The sequence below is a fragment of the Balaenoptera physalus genome (assembly GCF_965194825.1).
Source record: "Balaenoptera physalus genome assembly, chromosome: 15".
Classification (NCBI taxonomy): Eukaryota; Metazoa; Chordata; class Mammalia; order Artiodactyla; family Balaenopteridae; genus Balaenoptera; species Balaenoptera physalus.
Window position 1 is genome coordinate 51785924 of NC_138894.1, and position 19659 is coordinate 51805582.

Sequence of the window (19659 nt, forward strand, 5' to 3'; positions counted from 1 at the left end):
TAGTAACAGCAGCTAGCATCTACTGACTGTGGCCATGTGCCAGGCACAGTGAAAGACGCTGTGCGTGTATGACGCATGCAGTCCTCACAACAACCCGTGTGCTGGACACAGAAAGGCTAAGCAACACAGCCAAGGTCACACAGCCAGTTCTACTGGCTGAGTCACACTCTGCACCCAGGTCTGTCCGACTGTGCTAAGCTGCTTCCCCTCTGCACTAAGTCACAACCGGGAGGCTTGTTCTAAGGACTCAACCACTCAGCACAGGGCAAGTGTCTGGCTGGGAAGGTGCGGGATGAGCTCTGGGCGCCGCTGGGAAAGGCCCGCCCCACCCGGTGCTCACTTTGCCGCGGCACACGGAGCGCACACACTCCACCAGCTGCCCCGTCTCCAGTTGGAAGGCCCGGCAGCGCTTCATCTCCTGGTCCCACAGTTTCACAGCACCTCCTTCTTTGGTCCTGCAAAAAGATCAAGAACTTAGCATGTTAGCCCTCATCCTAAGACTGCCCAGGACCCTCCGCTGCCCTCTCTCCCTGTCATCTCCTCAAGGTCCCATCCCCTCATCCCCAGGCCCAGCAGGACAGACCCTCTGGGGTGGCCCCTTTCATAAGCCCTGCTGATGAGCTACCAGAACCCGTTGAACTTGCAGATTTCCTAGACTGCTTTCAAATGCCACCACCGTGGGAGGAAGGAGAATCGAAATCTAAAAAAATCAAACTATGTTTTTATCAGATCGAACGACGAAGAGAAATGTTTCTCCTATTTTGCAGCTTGGCTTTCACATGGTCCCGGTCTGCACTGGACATCCCCCCTCTTCTCACCCCTCCTGCCTCCTCCCAAAGAGCCACTGACAGTAACACCTGTTGGACAGCAGAGTCACCTGGTCTGTTCGAGAACACCTCTCCGGTTTTTCAACTACCAAGGTACCACCTCTCTGACCCTGACTTCTGAAGGTTCTGACCCAGGGCCCTCTGGGAGAGACAGCAGACTCATCTCCGTGATGCAGAAAAGACAGGAGAGTGAAAATCTGCATTTTCTCCAAGTTGGAGATGCTTCTGTCCGTTTCTCCCAAGACAACCCAAAAAGACCAGTTGTTCCCAGAGGAGTTCGGGCTTACGGCCGCTCTTTTCCACCGGTCACTATGAGCCCGTCCCGAAGGGTCGTGTACATTGTGAAGACGGGGCCTGTGTGAGCCTTGCCCACCAGCCGGACAAGGAAGTGGTCCTTCCACACGTAGACGTCGCCGTTGATGGCACCCGTGAAAGTGAGGTTGTTCTGTAAACAAAGGGACACCTTCCACACCAGGACACTTCCTGCAGCCCTCGAGAGGGTTCCCTCCCAGCCACCCACCCCACTGCTAAGGCACCAGAGCCGGAGAAACATAACACACTCAAATTGACCTTCTGTGCCAAGGGAAGGCGAAAGAACTCTCAAAAGAGCATATGGTAAGGAAATCACCTAGCTTTGCAATTCACTCTATGGTGTTAGTTTGGGGAGCAGTTGATTTCCCCACTGAGCACAGGTCGGCTTTTTAATGCACTTCCATTCTGTGAGCAGCCCCAGGTGACTGCAGGGAAGGGCGGGACCCCAGTCTGCGAGGAGACTTTCCTGGCCTCATCTACAAGGAGGGTAAATCCACACCTGGAGGACCAAGAGTTGGCTGTGTTCCAAAATTTCCCCAGGGGGAGCTTGTGTTGGCTGAGGGCAGCCCACAGCCTGTGTAAGGGTGTCAGGGGATTTATGGCACAAGAGGACTGGGGGGAAAGGGATGCTGTCCAGTGGTGGAAATGCCCCTCAGCCTCTGTGGCCATCTAGCCTAGTCGGACAGGCCTGCAAGTCAATCTGGCTCTGGAATAATGAAACTCCAGCCCTGGGTCGGGGTCCTGCTTTTTTCTGATTAACATTTTGAGGGGAAAAATACAGTCAACTCACCCATCTGTGCTAAGGAAACAAAACAGTGGTTGCAAATAATCCAGTAAAGGAGATCTGTGGAAATGGCTTCCTTGCTGTTCACAGCTTCTAGGATATACCTGCCCCCCATGCCCATGCCCAGGGGTTCAGGGTCCCGTCAGGAAGCTTCTGCTGAAACTCACAGCACCGAAGGCCACGGAGAGCATCGTCTGCATCTTGGCAGCCTCCATGGACCCGATGACCCCTTTCTTATAAAGCAGGGCACTGCCTGCCAGGGTCCAGAACTTCATGTGCTTGACTCCGACAGACACAAACTGCGTGTCTGAGTCAGGGCGAAACTCCACCACGAATATGCGCTCCAGGTGGCCCCCTCGGCTAGCAACCTTGGCACCTGCGTGGGTGAGAGAGTCTGGTGAGGTGGATCCTACGCTCCCGGGCCAGGCTGGGGAGCTGCAGCCCAGGACAGAGGGCTCTCTGTCCCAGCAAGGCCCAGGGCACACTTCTGGTTCCTTCTTCAGCCGCTCCCTCCCACCTTCAGACACTACTCCCAGGGTGGGAAAGAGACCTTGTCTGGGAAATTTCCAGAGCAGCAGGTGCTGCTAACAGAACCCCCAACCTAACTCTACCCTGTCCCCACAAGCCACGAGCCACATCCAGGCATCTGTGAACAGAGGAGGAAAGGATGGCCCAGGAGACGGAAGTTTCCAGATACGAGGAAAGGGCAAAACAGCTTAAGGGCATCCCCGCCTTGCCACCTCCAACAGGATCCACCCCACAGGAAGCCGCAGCCTCCCCACAGAGCCACGGCAGACACATTCCTTCAGACCGTTGCTGTTTTTCTCCAAGATTCCTCTGCTTTTAAATTCTTTAAAAAGTTCCCCACATTCCTTTTTCTTTCACGGTTTTTAGGTTTAAAATGCTTACCTTTTATATTACTAGTTCTTTCCCTCAACCTCATTTATTTATGTTTTTGATTTCTGTCCTGAGTTGTATTTAACCTTTGTCTTAATCAAATCTCAGCTCCACCATTTATCTGCACAACAATTTTGGAAAAATTATTTTAACCTCTCTGTGCCTCAGTTTCCTCATCTGCAAATTGGGGATAATAATAGTTCCCACTTTATAAGGTGTTGTGACGATTAAAAGAATTGATAAAAGGGAAGCCCTTAGAACAGGCTTGGTGCAGTGAGGGTTCTGTAAGCAGTAACTACAGTTAGTTATTTTTATTGCTCTTTTAGCTCCTTTTAAAATCTCTGAGCTTCTACTCTTATCTCATCTATTTTTATCTCATCATTATTTTCCAGTCCTTGAGGTTTTATTTTTTTTTAACATCTTTATTGGAGTATAATTGCTTTACATTATTGTGTTAGTTTCTGCTGTATAACAAAGTGAATCAGCTACACATATATATATATCCCCATATCCCCTCCCTCTTGCGTCTCCCTCCCACCCTCCCTATCCCATCCCTCTAGGTTGTCTCAAAGCACTGAGCTGATCTCCCTGTGCTATGCAGCTGCTTCCCACTAGCTATATACACTACCAAATGTAAAACAGATAAGTCCATGTCACTCTCTCACTTCTTCCCAGCTTACCCTTCCCCCTCTCCGTGTCCTCAAGTCCATTCTCTACATATGCCATATGCGTCTTTACTCCTGTCCTGCCCCTAGGTTCTTCATGACTTTTTTTTTTTTAGATTCCATATATATGAGTTAGCATACAATATTTGTTTTTCTCTTTCTGACTTCACTCTGTATGACACACTCTAGATCCAGCCACGTCACTACAAATAACTCAATTTCGTTTCTTGTTATGACTGAGTAATATTTCATTGTATATATGTGCCACATCTTCTTTATCCATTCATCTGTCGATGCACACTTATGTTGCTTCCATGTCCTGGCTATTGTAAATAGAGCTGCAATAAACATTGTGGTACGTGACTCTTTTTGAATTATGGTTTTCTCAGGGTACCTGCCCAATAGTGGGATTGCTGGGTTGCATGGTAGTTCTAGTTTTAGTTTTTTAAGGAACCTCCATACTGTTCTCCATAGTGGCTGTATCAATATACATTCCCACCAACAGTGTAGGAGGGTTCCCTTTTCTCCACACCCTCTCCAGCATTTATTGTTTGTACATTTTTTGATGATGGCCATTCTGACCTGTGTGAGGTGATACCTCATTGTAGTTTTGATTTGCATTTCTCTAATGATTAATGATGTTGAGCATCCTTTCATGTGTTTGTTGGCCATCTGTATATCTTCTTTGGAGAAATATCTATTTAGGTCTTCTGACCATTTTTGCATTGGGTTGTTTGTTTTTTTGATATTGAGCTGCATGAGCTGCTTGTATATTTTGGAGATTAATCCTCTGTCAGTTGCTTCATTTGCAAATATTTTCTCCCATTCTGAGGGTTGTCTTTTCATCGTGTTTATGGTTTCCTTTGCTGTGCAAAAGCTTTTAAGTTTCATTAGGTCCCATTTGTTTATTTTGGTTTTTATTTCCATTTCTCTAGAAGGTGGGTCAAAAAGGATCTTGCTGTGATTTATATCATAGAGCGTTCTGCCTATGTTTTCCTCTAAGAGTTTGATGGTGTCTGGCCTTACATTTAGGTCTTTAATCCATTTTGAGTTTATTTTTGTGTATGGTGTTAGGGAGTGTTCTAATTTCATTCTTTTACATGTAGCTGTCCAGTTTTCCCAGCACCACTTATTGAAGAGGGTGTCTTTTCTCCATTGTATATTCTTGACTCCTTTATCAAAAATAAGGTGACCATATGTGTGTGGGTTTATCTCTGGGCTTTCTATCCTGTTCCATTGATCTATATTTCTGTTTTTGTGCCAGTACTATACTGTCTTGATTACTGTAGCTCTGTAGTATAGTCTGAAATCAGGGAGCCTGATTCCTCCAGCTCTGTTTTTCTTTCTCAAGATTGCTTTATCTATTCGGGGTCTTTTGTGTTTCCATACAAATTGTAAAATTTTTTGTTCTAGTTCTGTGAAAAATGCCATTGGTAGCTTGATACAGATTGCATTGAATCTGTAGATTGCTTTGGGTAGTAGAGTCATTTTCACAGTATTGATTCTTCCAATCCAAGAACGTGCTATATCTCTCCATCTGTTTGTATTATCTTTAATTTCTTTCATCAGTGTCTTATAGTTTTCAGCATACAGGTCTTTTGTCTCCTTAGGTAGGTTTATTCCGAGGTATTTTATTCTTTTTGTTGCAATGGTAAATGGGAGTGTTTCCTTAATTTCTCTTTCAGATATTTCATCATTAGTGTATAGGAATGCAAGAGATTTCTGTGCATTGATTTTGTATTCTGCTACTTTGCCAAATTCATTGATTAGCTCTACTAGTTTTCTGGTAGCATCTTTAGGATTCTCTATGTATAGTATCATGTCATCTGCAAACAGTGGCAGTTTTACTTCTTTTCCGATCTGGATTCCTTTTATTTCTTTTTCTTCTCTGACTGCTGTGGCTAAAACTTCCAAAACTATGTTGAATAATAGTGGTGAGAGTGGGCAACCTTGTCTTTTCCTGATCTTAGTGGAAATGGTTTCAGTTTTTCACCATTAAGAATGCTGGCTGTGGTTTGTCATATATGGCCTTTATTATGTTGAGGTAAGTTCCCTCTATGCCTACTTTCTGAAGGGTTTTTATCATAAATGGGTGTTGAATTTTGTCAAAAGCTTATTCTGCATCTACTGAGATGATCATATGGTTTTTCTCCTTCAATTTGTCAATATGGTTTATCACATATATGGATTTGCATATATTGAAGAATCCTTGCATTCCTGGGACAAACCCCACTTGATCATGGTGTATGATCCTTTTAGTGTGCTGTTGGATTCTGTCTGCTAGTATTTTGTTGAAGATTTTTGCATCTATGTTCATCAGTGATATTGGCCTGTAGTTTTCTTTTTTTGTGACATCTTTGTCTGGTTTTGGTATCATGGTGATTATGGCCTCATAGAATGAGTTTGGGAGTGTTCCTCCCTCTACTGTATTTTGGAAGAGTTTGAGAAGGATGGGTGTTAGCTTTTCTCTAAATGTTTGATAGAATTCGCCTGTGAAGCCCTCTGGTCCTGGGCTTTTGTTTGTTGGAAGATTTTAAATCACAGTCTCAATTTCAGTGCTTGTGATTGGTCTGTTTATATTTTCTATTTTTTCCTGGTTCAGTCTCAGAAGGTTGCACTTTTCTAAGAATTTGTCCATTTCTTCCAGGTTGTCCATTTTATTGGCATATAGTTGTTTGTAGTAATCTCTCATGATCCTTTGCATTTCTGCAGTGTCAGTTGTTACTTCTCCTTTTTTCATTTCTAAGTCTGTTGATTTGAGTCTTCTCCCTTTTTTTCTTGATGAGTCTGGCTAATGGTTTATCAATTTTGTTTATCTTCTCAAAAAACCAGCTTTTAGGTTTTTTTTATCTTTGCTATCGTTTCATTTCTTTTTCATTTATTTCTGATCTGATCTTTATGATTTCTTTCCTTATGCTAACTTTAGGGTTTTTTTGGTTCTTCCTTCTCTAATTGATTTAGGTGTAAGGTTAGGTTGTTTATTTGAGATGTTTCTTGTTTCTTGAGGTAGGATTGTATTGCTATAAACTTCCCTCTTAGAACTGCTTTTGCTGCATCCCATAGGTTTTGGGTCGTCGTGTTTTCATTGTCATCTGTTTCTAGGTATTTTTTGATTTCCTCTTTGATTTCTTCAGTGATCTCTTGGTTATTTAGTAGTGTATTGTTTAGCCTCCATGTGTTTGTATGTTTTATCCTGTAATTGATAATCTAGTCTCATAGTGTTATGGTCGGAAAAGATACTTGATACAATTTCAATTTTCTTAAATTCACCAAGGCTTCATTTGTGACCCAAGATATGATCTATCCTGGAGAATGTTCCATGAGAACTTGAGAAGAAAGTGTTTTCTGTTGTTTTTGGATGGAATGTCCTATAAATATCAATGAAGTCCATCTTGTTTAATGTGTCATTTAAAGCTTGTGTTTCCTTATTTATTTTCATTTTGGTTGACCTGTCCATTGGTGAAAGTGGGGTGTTAAATTTCCCTACTATAATTGTGTTACTGTCAATTTCCCCTTTTATGGCTGTTAGCATTTGCCTTATGTATTGAGGTGCTCCTACGCCAGGTGCATAAATATTTATAATTTTATATCTTCTTCTTGGATTGATCGCTTGATCATTATGTAGTGTCCTTCTCTGTCTCTGGTAATAGTCTTTAAAGTCTATTTTGTCTGATAAGAGTAGTGCATGGAATATCTTTTTCCATCCCCTCACTTTCAGTCTGTATGTGTCCTTAGGTCTGAAGTGGGTCTCTTGTAGACAGCATATATACGGGTCTTGTTTTTGTATCCATTCAGCCAGTCTATGTCTTCTGGTTGGAGCATTTAATCCATTTACATTTAAGGTAATTATCAATATGTATGTTCCTATAACCATTTTCTTAAATGTTTTGGGTTTGTTATTGTAGGTCTTTTCTTTCTCTTGTTTTTCCTGCCTAGAGAAGTTCCTTTCGCATTTGTTGTAAAGCTGGTTTGGTGGTGCTGAACTCTCTCAGCTTTTGCTTGTCTGTAAAGGTTTTAGTTTCTCCATCAAATCTGAATGAGATCCTTGCTGGGTAGAGTAATCTTGGTTGTAGGTTTTTCCCTTTCATCACTTTAAATATGTCCTGCCACTCCCTTCCGGCTTACAGAGTTTCTGCTGAAAGATCAGCTGTTAACCTTATGGGGATTCCTTTGTATGTTATTTGTTGCTTTTCCCTTGCTGCTTTTAATATTTTTTCTTTATATTAAATTTTTGATAGTTTGATTAATATATGTCTTGGCATGTTTCTCCTTGGATTTATCCTGTATGGGACTCTCTGTGCTTCCTGGACTTGATTGACTATTTCCTTTCCCATATTAGGGAAGTTTTCAACTATAGTATCTTCAAATATTTTCTCAGTCCCTTTTTTTTCTCTTCTTCTTCTGGGACCCCTATAATTCAAATGGTGGTGCATTTAATGTTGTCCCAGAGGTCTCTGAGACTGTCCTCAATTCTTTTTATTCTTTGTTCTTTATTCTGCTCTGCAGTAGTTATTTCCACTATTTTATCTTCCAGGTCACTTTTCCATTCTTCTGCCTCAGTTATTCTGCTGTTGATTCCTTCTAGAGAATTTTAAATTTCATTTATTGCGTTGTTCATCATTGTTTGTTTGCTCTTTAGTTCTTCTAAGTCCTTGTTAAACGTTTCTTGTATTTTCTCCATTCCATTTCCAAGATTTTGGATCATCTTCACTATCATTACTCTGAATTCTTTTTCAGGTAGACTGCCTATTTCCTCTTCATTTGTTTGGTCTGGTGGGTTTTTACCTTGCTTCTTCATCTGCTGCATATTTCTCTGTCTTCTCATTTTGCTTAACTTACTGTGTTTGGGGTCTCCTTTTCACAGGCTGCAGGTTCTTAGTTCCCGTTGCTTTTGGTGTCTGTCCCCAGTGGGCAAGGTTGGTTCAGTGGGTTGTGTAGGCTTCCTGGTAGAGGGGACTGGTTCCTGTGTTCTGGTGGATGAGGCTGGAGCTTATCTTTCTGGTGGGCAGGACCGAGTCCGGTGGTGTGTTTTGGGGTGTCTGTGAACTTATTATGATTTTAGTCAGTCTCTCTGCTAATGGGTGGGGTTGTGTTTCCTGTCTTGCTAGTTGTTTGGCATGGGGTGTCCATCACTGGAGCTTGCTGGTTGTTGAGTGGAGCTGGGTCTTAGTGTTGAGATGGAGATCTCCGGGAGAGCTCTTGCCGATTGATATTATGTGGAGCCGGGAGGTGGAGCAATGTCCTGAACTCGGCTCTCTCACTACTGAGGCTCAGGCCTGACACCCGGCCAGAGCACCAAGACCCTGTCAGCCACACGTCTCAGAAGAAAAGGGAGAAAAAAAGAAGGAAAGAAAAAAAAAGTAAAATAAAATAAAATCGTTATTAAAATTAAAATTAAAAAAGTGATTAAAACAAAAAAGTAATAAAAAAAAGAAGAGAGCGACCAGCCAATAAACAAATCTACCAATGATAGTAAGCTCTCAATACCAAACTAAGATAAACATAAAACCAGAAACAAATTATATGTAGAAAGCAAACCTTAAGTCTACTGTTGCTCCCAAAGTCCACCACCTCAGTTTTTGGATGATTCATTGTCTATTCAGATATTCCACAGATACAGGGTACATCAAGTTGACTGTGGAGATTTAATCCACTGTTCCTGAGGCTACTGGGAGAGATTTCCCTTTCTCTTCTTTGTTCACACAGCTCCTGGGCTTCAGCTTTGGATTTGGCCCCGCCTCTGCGTGTAGGTCACCTGAGGGCGTCTGTTCATCGCTCAGACAGGACGGGGTTAAAGTAGTAGCTGGTTAGGGGGCTCTGGCTCACTCAGGCCAGGGGGAGGGAGGGGTACAGGTGCGGGCCGAGCCTGCAGCGGCAGAGGCCAGCATGACGTTGCTACAGCCTGAGGCGCACCGTGTGTTCTCCTGGGGAAGTTGTCCCTGGATCACGGGACCCTGGCAGTGGTGGGCTGCACAGGGTCCCAGGAGTGGAAATGTGGATAGTGACCTGTGCTTGCACACAGGCTTCTTGGTGGCTGCAGGAGCATCCTTAGCGTTTCATGCCCATCTCTGGTGTCTGCGCTGATAGCTGCAGCTCGCGTCCATCTCTGGAGCTTGTTTAGGCGGTGCTCTGAATCCCCTCTCCTCACGCACCCGGAAACAACGGTCTCTTGCCTCTTAGGCAGTTCCGGACTTTTTCCCAGACTCCCTCCCAGCTAGCCGTTGCACACTAGCTCCCTTCAGGCTGTGTTCACGCAGTCAACCCCAGTCCTCTCCCTGGGATCTGACCTCCGAAGCCCGAGTCTCAGCTCTCAGCCCCCGCCTGCCCCGGTGGGTGAGCAGACAAGCCTCTTGGGCTGGTGAGTGCTGGTTAGCAGCGATCCTCTGTGCAGAAATCTCTCTGCTTTGCCCTCTGCACCCGTTGCTGTGCTCTCCTCCATGGCTCCGAAGCTTCCCCCCTGCCCACTCCCCATTTCCACCAGTGAAGGGGCTTCCTAGTGTGTGGAAGCTTTTCCTCCTTCACAGGTTCCTCCTGGAGGTGCAGGTCCTGTCCCTATTCTTTTGTCTCTGTTTTTTCTTTATTCCTTTTGCTCTGCCCAGGTACGTGCGGAGCTTCTTGCCTTTTGGGAGGTCCGAGGTCTTCTGCCAGCGTTCAGTACGTGTTCTGTAGGGGTTGTTCCACATGTAGATGTATTTCTGATGTATTTGTGGGGAGGAAGGTGATCTCCATGTCTTAACTCTTCCGCCATCTTGAAGGTCCTCCCTTGAGTTTTTAATGTTTATTTTAAACTTCTTTTCTTTCCATTTTCTTCTTATTCTTAATGTCTTAATTCCAACTTCTTCTTAATCAATCTCCCTATATTATTTACTCACATATTTTTTTTCTTCCCCTCTTCCTCATCACTTGTATTTATTTACTTTTAAATGGCTATTAGAGTAGTGGTGGGTTCTTAACATGGCTGGGCCCGTAGCCAGCCCTCAGACACGCCCTCCTGGAATCCCTTCCCAGGAGTGGCTGGGGAGACCCTCAGGTTACCTCTTGGGGCAGTAATTCTCTCCCTGCAGATGGAATGCCTGACTTGCTGGTACAGATTCCTCACTACCTAGGGCTCAGAGCTTTTAAAAACCATGGTCCCCAAGGATACTATAAACTAATTTAAAAAACAAACAACAGACTGGGAGAAAACATATGCAATGCTTTAAAAGACAATCAGTAAAGAGCTACAAAGCATAAGCAAAAGACAACCCTCCCACCCACAGTAGAAAAAGGATTTGAACAGCTGAACTGCAGAAGAAGCAACGTAAGTGGCCAATAAAGAGATGGAAAGAGGATTAATTTCAGCAATCATGGGGAAAATATAAAATAAATAACATGCACATTTCTTCTAATCCACTGCTTGCTTTTGCTTTGTTTTAATCTCATGGACACTTCTAATTGTGAAGATGCCTGTCTCCCTCTTTGCCCTGGCTTCCAGGTTGCTCAGAACAAATTTCATACAAGTATCTAGGACCTGACAACATACATTTTATATATTAAGCTCATTTTTTTAATCCATTTAATTTTGTTTCACACACACACACACACACACACCCCCCAAGGGTTCCACAAGATAATTTGTTAAAGACAAATGAGAAATGAATAATAACCTCTCCAATGATAACAAAGAATGGATATAAACCTCCCTCAAAACCACATTATTTATCTGTAAGCAGGACTTGAAGTGAAGGCAAAAACCACACATAATCAGCTCAGAAGAGTTGCTGGTTGGTGTCAGGCTATGAGACATTATCGCTGACTTAGAACTCTTCCATACAGACAAGTGCTGGTTCCAACAAAGATAATGGGAGAAAATTACCAAAGGGAAGACCTCTCTTTTTCCTGGGAGCTTATTTAAAAGTCCTGGCTCCACCAATCCACTCTTGGGAAGTCAGAAGGGGCCCTAGGTGAGCAAGAGGCAAGGCAGGGGCAGGTACTGTGCTGGGGCAGGTACTGTGCTGGGGTAGGTACTGCGCTGGGGCAGGTACTGTGCCTGAGATCATGCACAGATCTCCCTCTGAGATCATGGGACTCGAGAAGCCCTGGATTGGAGAAGTGCTTCCCCTGTGCCTGCCTGGCTCAGCATGCCCCAGATACAGGCGGCCCAGCTGGAGACGGACCTCATTAATGTCTTAACTAACTGGATCCGCTTTTGCCACCCTGAAAATATACACGGAAGATTGCATATGTTTGATTCAAAGAAGACCGTAAATTTAGTAGCAGCCTGTGTGCGTGCACATATTGGGGGAGGACAAGATAGAAATCTTGTCACATTAAATGTAAGCCTTAATTATAGGTGAATCCCCATTTCAAAAATGTTAATAAAAAGAGTTTCTAAGACTATGGTGATAAAACCCCATCCCAGTTCCTGTAAGAAGGCAATCAGGGTGACAAAGCTGCAGCAGGATCCAGGGGTCAGCAGATGGACAAGGAAGTTTGGGTAGGTGGGTGATTAGGACAGAAACGGTGGAGGCTGCTGCCTTCTGTCTGAGGAGGGAGCCAGCCAGCACTGAGCCACTTTCCCAAAGTGCCCAAAGACCCTTCACTGACCAGCTCAGGACTCCAGAGGCCATGGGGTCCAGGGATGCAGTGGCAGCTGATGAGCAGCTTCCCTAGGATCCCAAGAGCCCTGGTTTCTGCTGATGCGGCAGCAGCACCTATGGTGGGCCGTGGAGTGAGGCAGATCTAGGTTGGAGCCCAGCCCATGCCACAAGCAAGCCTCCCAGAGGGACAGAAAGCCCGCTTCCCTTACCCTCCTGCCAGCGCCAGACGGTGATGGTGTGCTCGGGGTCCACGCCCACCGACACCAGCAGCTTCCCGGTTGCGCTGAAGTTGATGTAATTCACCCCCTTCGAGTGGAAGCACCGCAGCACGGAGAGGGTGTGTTTGGTCATGGCGTCCCACACGTGGATGGAAGGTGTTGCTCCTGAATGTGGGAGGTACGACGAAGAGCTAAGGCTGGGGAATGGCGGAGCCGAGGCAACGCTGACGCTCACCTAAAAGCCGCTTTAGGACAGGTGTTCGGGGCGTTACAGTGACGGGGGCTAAGAGACCTATGGCCTGGCCTGGCCGGAGGTGAGAGACAACGGGAAACATCTGCTGTGCTTTCAGAGGCAGAGACCTAAGGGTGTTTATGTCCAACACACACACTCGAGGTGGAGTTTACACAAAGGAAACTGGTGAGGTCAATGATTTGTATCTGCAACTCAGCCAGGTACAATCAGCAAACGAGGTACATCGACATGGTTTTGCTGTGCAGATTCAAACTACTCACGGATGGAACAGCCTTACCTGGGGTCTCCGTAATATCACCTGCATTGGATGAGCAATGGCAATGAGGAAGCGTCAAGGGAAAACAATAGCTAAAATAAGTCATGTTTCTAAGAGTGAAGAACTTAACACCAGCATCAGAAAGTTCCAAATTAAATTTTAAAATGGGCATGGGCTCAATGAAAACAAGCAGGAGGATATGTTTGGAAAAATTGCCTTTGAAATGACAGAGTTAAAAAAAACAACCACCACTCTTCGCGAATGTGAATCAGTTCACATTTGTCATTGGCAGTTTCCTAGGGTGAGAAGAGCCAGGCACACATATTGGAATCTGCCCTTGCCAAGCGCAACCTCCAGGCTTCAGATGTGGGGCTCTTCACCTGACACCTGGGCTCTGAAAAATTATTCTCACAAGTCTCCAGGGATGGGGGCCACCCGTTTATTTGGATGATGAGGCTCTGGTCTGACTTAATGGTCCCTCAGGTCACCAATCACTGGTTGTGTCAACTCAGGCGACATAGATACATTCAGGGCTCAAATAATCAAGAGTGACATCGAGAAAGGGTGGATACCAATGACCTGCCCGCTGCCTCCCCAATAACTGCTGCTAAGTCAATGTCTCTGCTCAGCTGGGAGAGCCTCGGCGGCTGCAGGACCCTCCTACCTATCTGGCTGGTGGCCACCACGTTTCTGTACTTGGGGTGCTGGTTCACCGTGAGGCAGAGGATGTCATCCGTGTGCTCCAGGTAGAAGCTCTGGCTCCCTAGGAGAGATGGGGCAGGGTGAGCAGGGGCCTGAGAGAGCTCTTGGGGCAACCTCAAAGCTTTGTGTGAGTCTTTGGAAAGGCCTCGTAGAAGCGAGAGCTTAAAAGTGCCGAACTCTCACTTTTGGAATCATCCTTAGGGAGACGGGAGATCCTTTTTCACATTGACACATTCTGTCCCAGGATCGGGAGGAGAGCTGGTGTCTGTTACCTAATCCGTATCTAACACACAAGTCCCACTTCAATCCTCCTGCATCCTGGGTGGCGCCACAGCACAGTCCAAGTGCACAGGCTTCCAGAGTCCAGAACGGTTCCTCCTCCTGCAGCCCAGGACCCACGGCCTCTCAGTGTCTCTTCCTCTGGGCAGGGCAGGGAGGGGGCACCCGGAGATAGCGCTTTACTGAGCAAAATTGCACCACGTACTCATTGGAAAGGGAAGACTAAACAGGAGAATACTTAAGAAATCCCTTTTAATCATCTTTATCTATCAAAGTGCTAATCTTCTGGGTGCCTGGATAGCACAGGTGATGGCTTCACCCCCCTGAAGCCCTAAGTCAACATGTGTCACAGGAAGTGGAAGAAAGGACAGGAAAAGCTTTATTGTCTATTGCAGCAAACAGTTTGCTGACTGCCCAGGTGGTCACTGTAAACCCACCCAAATACACAGGAACTGAGAGGTGAGTGATGGCATGGAATACAGCACATTGCTACTAACCTGGTAACATGTGGCTAGAAAATTGAGAAAAATGTATAGAAAATTCCAAGGCCCTCCTCGCCCCCCAAAAACAAATCATTATGTGCCCAGTGATTTTACTGTCTAAAAAAATCTATGCATGAACTATAGAGAACTATGAAGGAGCATAAAAATTTGAGGGGAAGAAAAGGTTTGTTTTAAGATATAAAGCAAATAAAGGCAACATGTTACCATGTTTAAATCTTGTGGTAAAGATAAGGGTGTCTATTAAATTAGTTTCTGAATGATTCTTTTTGCTTGAGGTGTTCCTTTTTAAACTTTTTTTTTTAATTTAAGAGTCATTCTATAGTTAAGGGACATTTTAGGTATTTTTGTATATTGTTTTATTGTTCTCATTCTCATTGTGAATGTGGTTAACTATTCAAAACAAACAAAACTTGAAAATCTGAGCTGCTAAAAAATTTGGTGACTGTTAAAAATCAATGAGAAAAGTTCCCCCATGCTTTGTTCTTGGTTACTGTCTGTAAGGGTTTCTCTACTCCCCACACCCTCTTTCTGGCTTCCCTCCGTCCCTCTCAGCCTCCCTGGAGCTGATGGAAACACGGACACCTCCCTTCCAGGGCCTGAGATGAGATGTGGCTGGATGAGGGGTAAAGAGAAAGAGGGTCTGACTCTGTGAACGTGGGCCTGAGCATCTCCCAGGACTAAATGGCACCAGTCTGGAATGGAGTGGAATGGCTCTAAAGGGAAACGAGAGCTTAAGCTTTGGGGCATCTAACCAGTGGGAAAGTGCATAAAAGGGCTAAAATTAAAGCCTGTGTTCAGATGGTGGTTTCTCCCAACCCATTTACCTGTGGACAGGTTCTGAACGATGCCGGCCGCGGCTGCGTGGAAGATGATGTCAGCACCGTCATTCAGGTAATGCAGGTTATTGCGACAGTCAAACCCTCTGTAGCCAAACACGTGGTCGAGAGCCAGCTCCTACATTCCCACACAAGGATGAAAGGGTCCTTAGAGGAAGTAACAACACAGGAACAAACCTGCACTTCGGGAAAGCCACGCATGACATGGGAACCATGAGGCTGGTGAGAGAGCCAACCACTCACTCCTTGACCAGCTGGGGATACAGTGCAGCCCTTTCTTTACTTCCTTGACATGCTACGGGGACAGGCTAACATGTAGAATTACAGTGAGTTTTCGAAATAAAAAAGATTTGCTTCCTTGCTTCTCAGGCGAGGCAAAGCCTACCAAGGTGATATCCGGTAAAGGTTACCCAGAAGTTTTACGTCTGCGCCTTGGCAGGTGCTCTCGAAGGTGCGCTGAATGGTGTCTCAGAGCTCTGCTCTGATTCGCCCAGATGCAGCCGGGACCTGCAGAGCACAGCACTGAGGCAAATGCCATGCTCATTCTGTTGCTTGGTGCTTGCCCTACAAAGTTTCTACACCATTTGCATTCTTTTTTCCCCAACAACCAGATACTGTTCTAGGTTTACAGTCTTTCTCTTCTTCCTGTCTTGTCTTCCATGACAAAAGCAGTGACTAATTCAGATCAGATCTGTTCTTTAATTCGACTTGACACACCTGTATTGTTGGCAGCTCTTCTGCACCGGGCACTTTGCTGGTTGGGGCTTGGTGGGGGAGGGATACAAGATTAAGAAGATGTGGGTCCCTTTTCTCTAGGTTCCCTGATTCTAGCCTTTTCTCTCTCCAAAGCTTGCGAATTGCAAACATCAGATTAATTCTAAAATACCACAACACCTCCTTACTCAAAAGCATTCACTGACTTTCACTACCTATGGGAAAGTCCAAACTCCTTAAGTTGGCACAATCAGGCCCTGCTCTCACATCTCCTGTGACCCTTGGTCAAGCTGACATGTGCATTTAGCCCATGTATCAGGAGCTTTCCTATTTTTATGACTCTTTTTTTTTTTTTTTAATTATCTCTCACCTGGAAAGCCCTTCTCCTCCTTTCAACTGAGCGAGCAGCTACCCACCCCTAGTCTCTTCCCCACCCCATGTGTTTCCCAGAAACTGCGTGTGTAATATGTGATCCCCGGTCTAGGTAGACAACTGACTCAAGCTGGGCCAATCAGATAGTTTCTCCCAGGAATTCAGAATTGAGGACACTGGTAGGAGATGTAAAACTTGGGCACTGGATAGCACCACAGTCTGTTAAAGAAGTTCAAGAAGTCTGCAGGAAAAGAGACGAATGCGTCAGGCATGCACAAGGCCCTGCTGGGCAGAAAGAGGCACCATCTTGGCTTAGGGCAGCTTTTCAGCTCCTGGACCCTGTCTGTCCTGAAGTTCAGCTGTATTTCCTGACCTGTGCTCTGTTCTATAATAACCCCCCTGCAATATATTTCCCTTTTCCAATACAAATGTTTCAGATAGATTTTTCTGCCTCAGGAGTTCGGAGTGCAGCAGAGGAGAGAGATGAGTAAGAAACAATGGTAGTAGAGCCCTGACAAGGGTGTGGAGGAGGGGGTGTGGGGAGGGTGGAGTACAGGAGGTTTAGGGTGGGGAGCGTCAGGGAAGATTGCACAGAGGAGGGCCTGGAAGGGTGGGGTGTGGGGAGGGAAGAGGAGGAGCCTTCTGAGTATAAGGAGCTTGAAATCACAGGGGCCTGAAAGTCCCAGGCAGCTTCAGAGAGCATCCATGGCTTTGGGGTTAGAGACATGAGTTGCAGTGGAGAATCTCAGGTGATGAGCTAGGAAGGGGGCTCCCGGGTGAGGTTCTGAAACCATGAGCTTGGATCCCATCAGGAATGTGGGAACCTCCTGGGTTTTAAAGCTGGGGTGGGGCATGAGGAGTTGTATTTTCAAGAGCTAACTCTGTGGGCAGCAAGGCATGTGTCAAAGAGGAAAGGGAAACGTCTGAAGGCAGAAAGAACAGTTAGGAGGCCTCTTTCAGAAAACAGCAGGTCCCCTGGAGCTGCCATCCTAACAACTGAGTTCAAAGCCCTCTCCACTTACTGGCTTGGTGATCTTGGGCTGGGGCCTAACATATCACTTGACTTCTCTGAGCTATAGTGTTCTCATCTGTAAAATGGAACAATAATGGTACCTACCTTGTAGATGTAAGGCATGTGTGAAATACTTGGTGGGAAGTATATATACGGCAAGGTACTGGCACACAGCAAGGGCTCACACAACATTAGAGACAGTGAATAAGCTCGCACTCTTCACGCACCCCAATCCCTGAGTGGTACTAGGTACAGGGAAAAGGGGCCAGGTCTGAAGGACATGGGACATTTTTGAGTTAGTACCCGTAGGATCTGGTGGCAGGGCTGAAGGAACGTGACCCAGGGGATGCGGGGATGTGACTCTGGTCACTGCTGGGGGACACAGTACTGTGTGGAAGGGAGAGAGGATAAGGGAGAGCCATCGGGACCAGTCAGGGTCACTTGAAGGCATCTGTGGCAGGGGTCCCCACCCCCAGGCCACAGACCACTGCCTGTTAGGAACCTGGCCACACAGCAGGAGATGAGCAGCAGGTGAGCGACAGAAGCTTCATCTGTATTTACAGCCGCTCCCCATCACTTGCATTACCATCTGAGCTCCGCGTCCTGTCAGATCAGCGGCGGCATTAGATTCTCATAGGAGCACGAACCCTCCTGTGAACTGCACATGTGAGGGATCTAGGTTGCACGTTCCTTATGAGAATCTAATGCCCGATGATCTGAGGTGGAGCTGAGGCAGTGATGCTAGCGCTGGGGAGCAGCTGCAGATACAGATTATCATTAGCAGAGAGGTCTGACTGCACAGAGACCATAATAAACCAACTGCTTGCAGACTCATATCAAAACCCTATCAGTGAGTGGCAAGTGAAAACAAGCTCAGGGCTCCCACTGATTCTGCATTATGGTGAGTTGTATAATTATTTCATTAAATATTACAATGTAATAATAATAGAAATAAAGTGCACAATAAATGTAATGCACTTGAATCATCCCAAAACCATCCGCACCTCCCTGCCCCCCCCAATCCGTGGATAAACTGTCTTCCACGAAACCAGTCCCTGGTGCCCAAAAGGTTGGGGACCGCTGTGTGGGACTTGCAGATGGTGATGTCCACCAGGCAGATCTTAGAACATCGATATCAGATTAAAAGCAAAATCGTTTAACCTCCTCACCTCAACCAGTTTCTTTTTTTTGGTGATATTGTTCTTCTGGAGTTTCTCAGGCTGGGGAGCCGCTCTGCTAACGGGTGGTCTAGAACAGAGAGTGGCCAAAAGAAGCACAGTGTTGAACAAAAGGTAGCAAGGTTGCTTGTACAGCAAGGTCAGCTAAGACCAGTGCCAGGCTCTCTCCCCTCCCCCACTTGGAGGACCCCACGCCTGGGTTTGATCTGTCCTGCCCCCTCACCCCCCCGCCAGGAAAAGCTGTTTCTGACATTTTGGGTCCTGGATTCACAGGCACCGGGTTGGGCTTCCCCACACGTAAGGCATCACAGTCAGGGTCAGTCCCTTTCTCCTGGGAGCCAGGAAGAATGTGTGAGCCAGAGGGGCTGGTTTTAAAACTAAAGAGGAGCCTAAGTCTGGGAAGGAAGAGGCCACACTTCCTGAACCCACCGGCCATTCTTCAGACAGGGATGTACCAACACTGTTCAGAATTAGGTGGTCAGAGATCATGGCGTGTTGTGAAGTAGGACTTACAAGCCAGGCTTGGGAATGGGCCCTGAAGGCCAAGTGCCCAGGTCATTCTTGCCATACAAAAGGGCATGTAGGAAGCAAAGGCATGAAAGACAGAAGAAACTCTTCCAATGCCCTGTCCCTCAGGGCCATGGTCTACATTCAGCTGCTACCACCATGCCCGAGGTTACTTTTCCCTGCTTGGTTTTGGAGATCTGGGCCTCCAATTTTCATTAAGAGATTTCTTTAATGGGTAAGCCCTCAAGGACTTGTACACGAGGAGGGCGATCTTTTGGTAACATGGACGTCCCTCATATCAGACCTCTCGGAGTTTAGGGGCCCAGGGATGGACAGAAGGAACCTGCACCCGCTCCCGCCGCTTGTTCAAATCCGTTAGCTACGGCTCTCGGGCTATGCAAAGTAAAAGGATTACCTGGATCCCCTTGCAAGCAGCACACAAAGCCAAGTGAGAGACTTAGTACAGGTCAGAGCCACACTAGCAACCGTCTCACTCATGCACAAGCATCGTCCAAGTGAACAGACATTCCTGTGTGGCACACACCATGCTTCCCGAGCATGCCAGCAAAGGACTAAAGCAGAAATGAAAGAGTGCACCGCTCTACAAATTCAGAAAGCTCATACCCTGGCGTCTCTGGGCAAACTCTGCACTAAAGCGCCTACAGGATAGGGAGAAAAAAGGAAGCCTTGTCACTGCTTCCGCACCCTCTACGGACTTTGCCAATGCGCCTGGGGCCTCTGCTTATTTTAGAGTGTGCTGGGGAG

At 46.1% G+C, this 19659-nt stretch overlaps 1 protein-coding gene across 14 annotated transcripts in view; it reads right to left on the reverse strand.

The window, feature by feature from the left end:
• Positions 1-19659, reverse strand: part of EML6 (EMAP like 6) — a 351593-nt gene that overhangs the window by 10075 nt on the left and 321859 nt on the right. For all 14 annotated transcript variants that reach the window (XM_082426244.1, XM_082426236.1, XM_082426246.1 and 11 more), the window contains 7 exons: positions 18379-18457; positions 15100-15229; positions 13456-13554; positions 12274-12447; positions 2091-2299; positions 1115-1272; positions 341-455 (listed from right to left, as the gene is read on the reverse strand). In XM_082426244.1, the coding sequence (XP_082282370.1) occupies positions 341-455; positions 1115-1272; positions 2091-2299; positions 12274-12447; positions 13456-13554; positions 15100-15229; positions 18379-18457 (964 nt within the window). The remainder of the gene's footprint in view (positions 1-340; positions 456-1114; positions 1273-2090; positions 2300-12273; positions 12448-13455; positions 13555-15099; positions 15230-18378; positions 18458-19659) is intronic.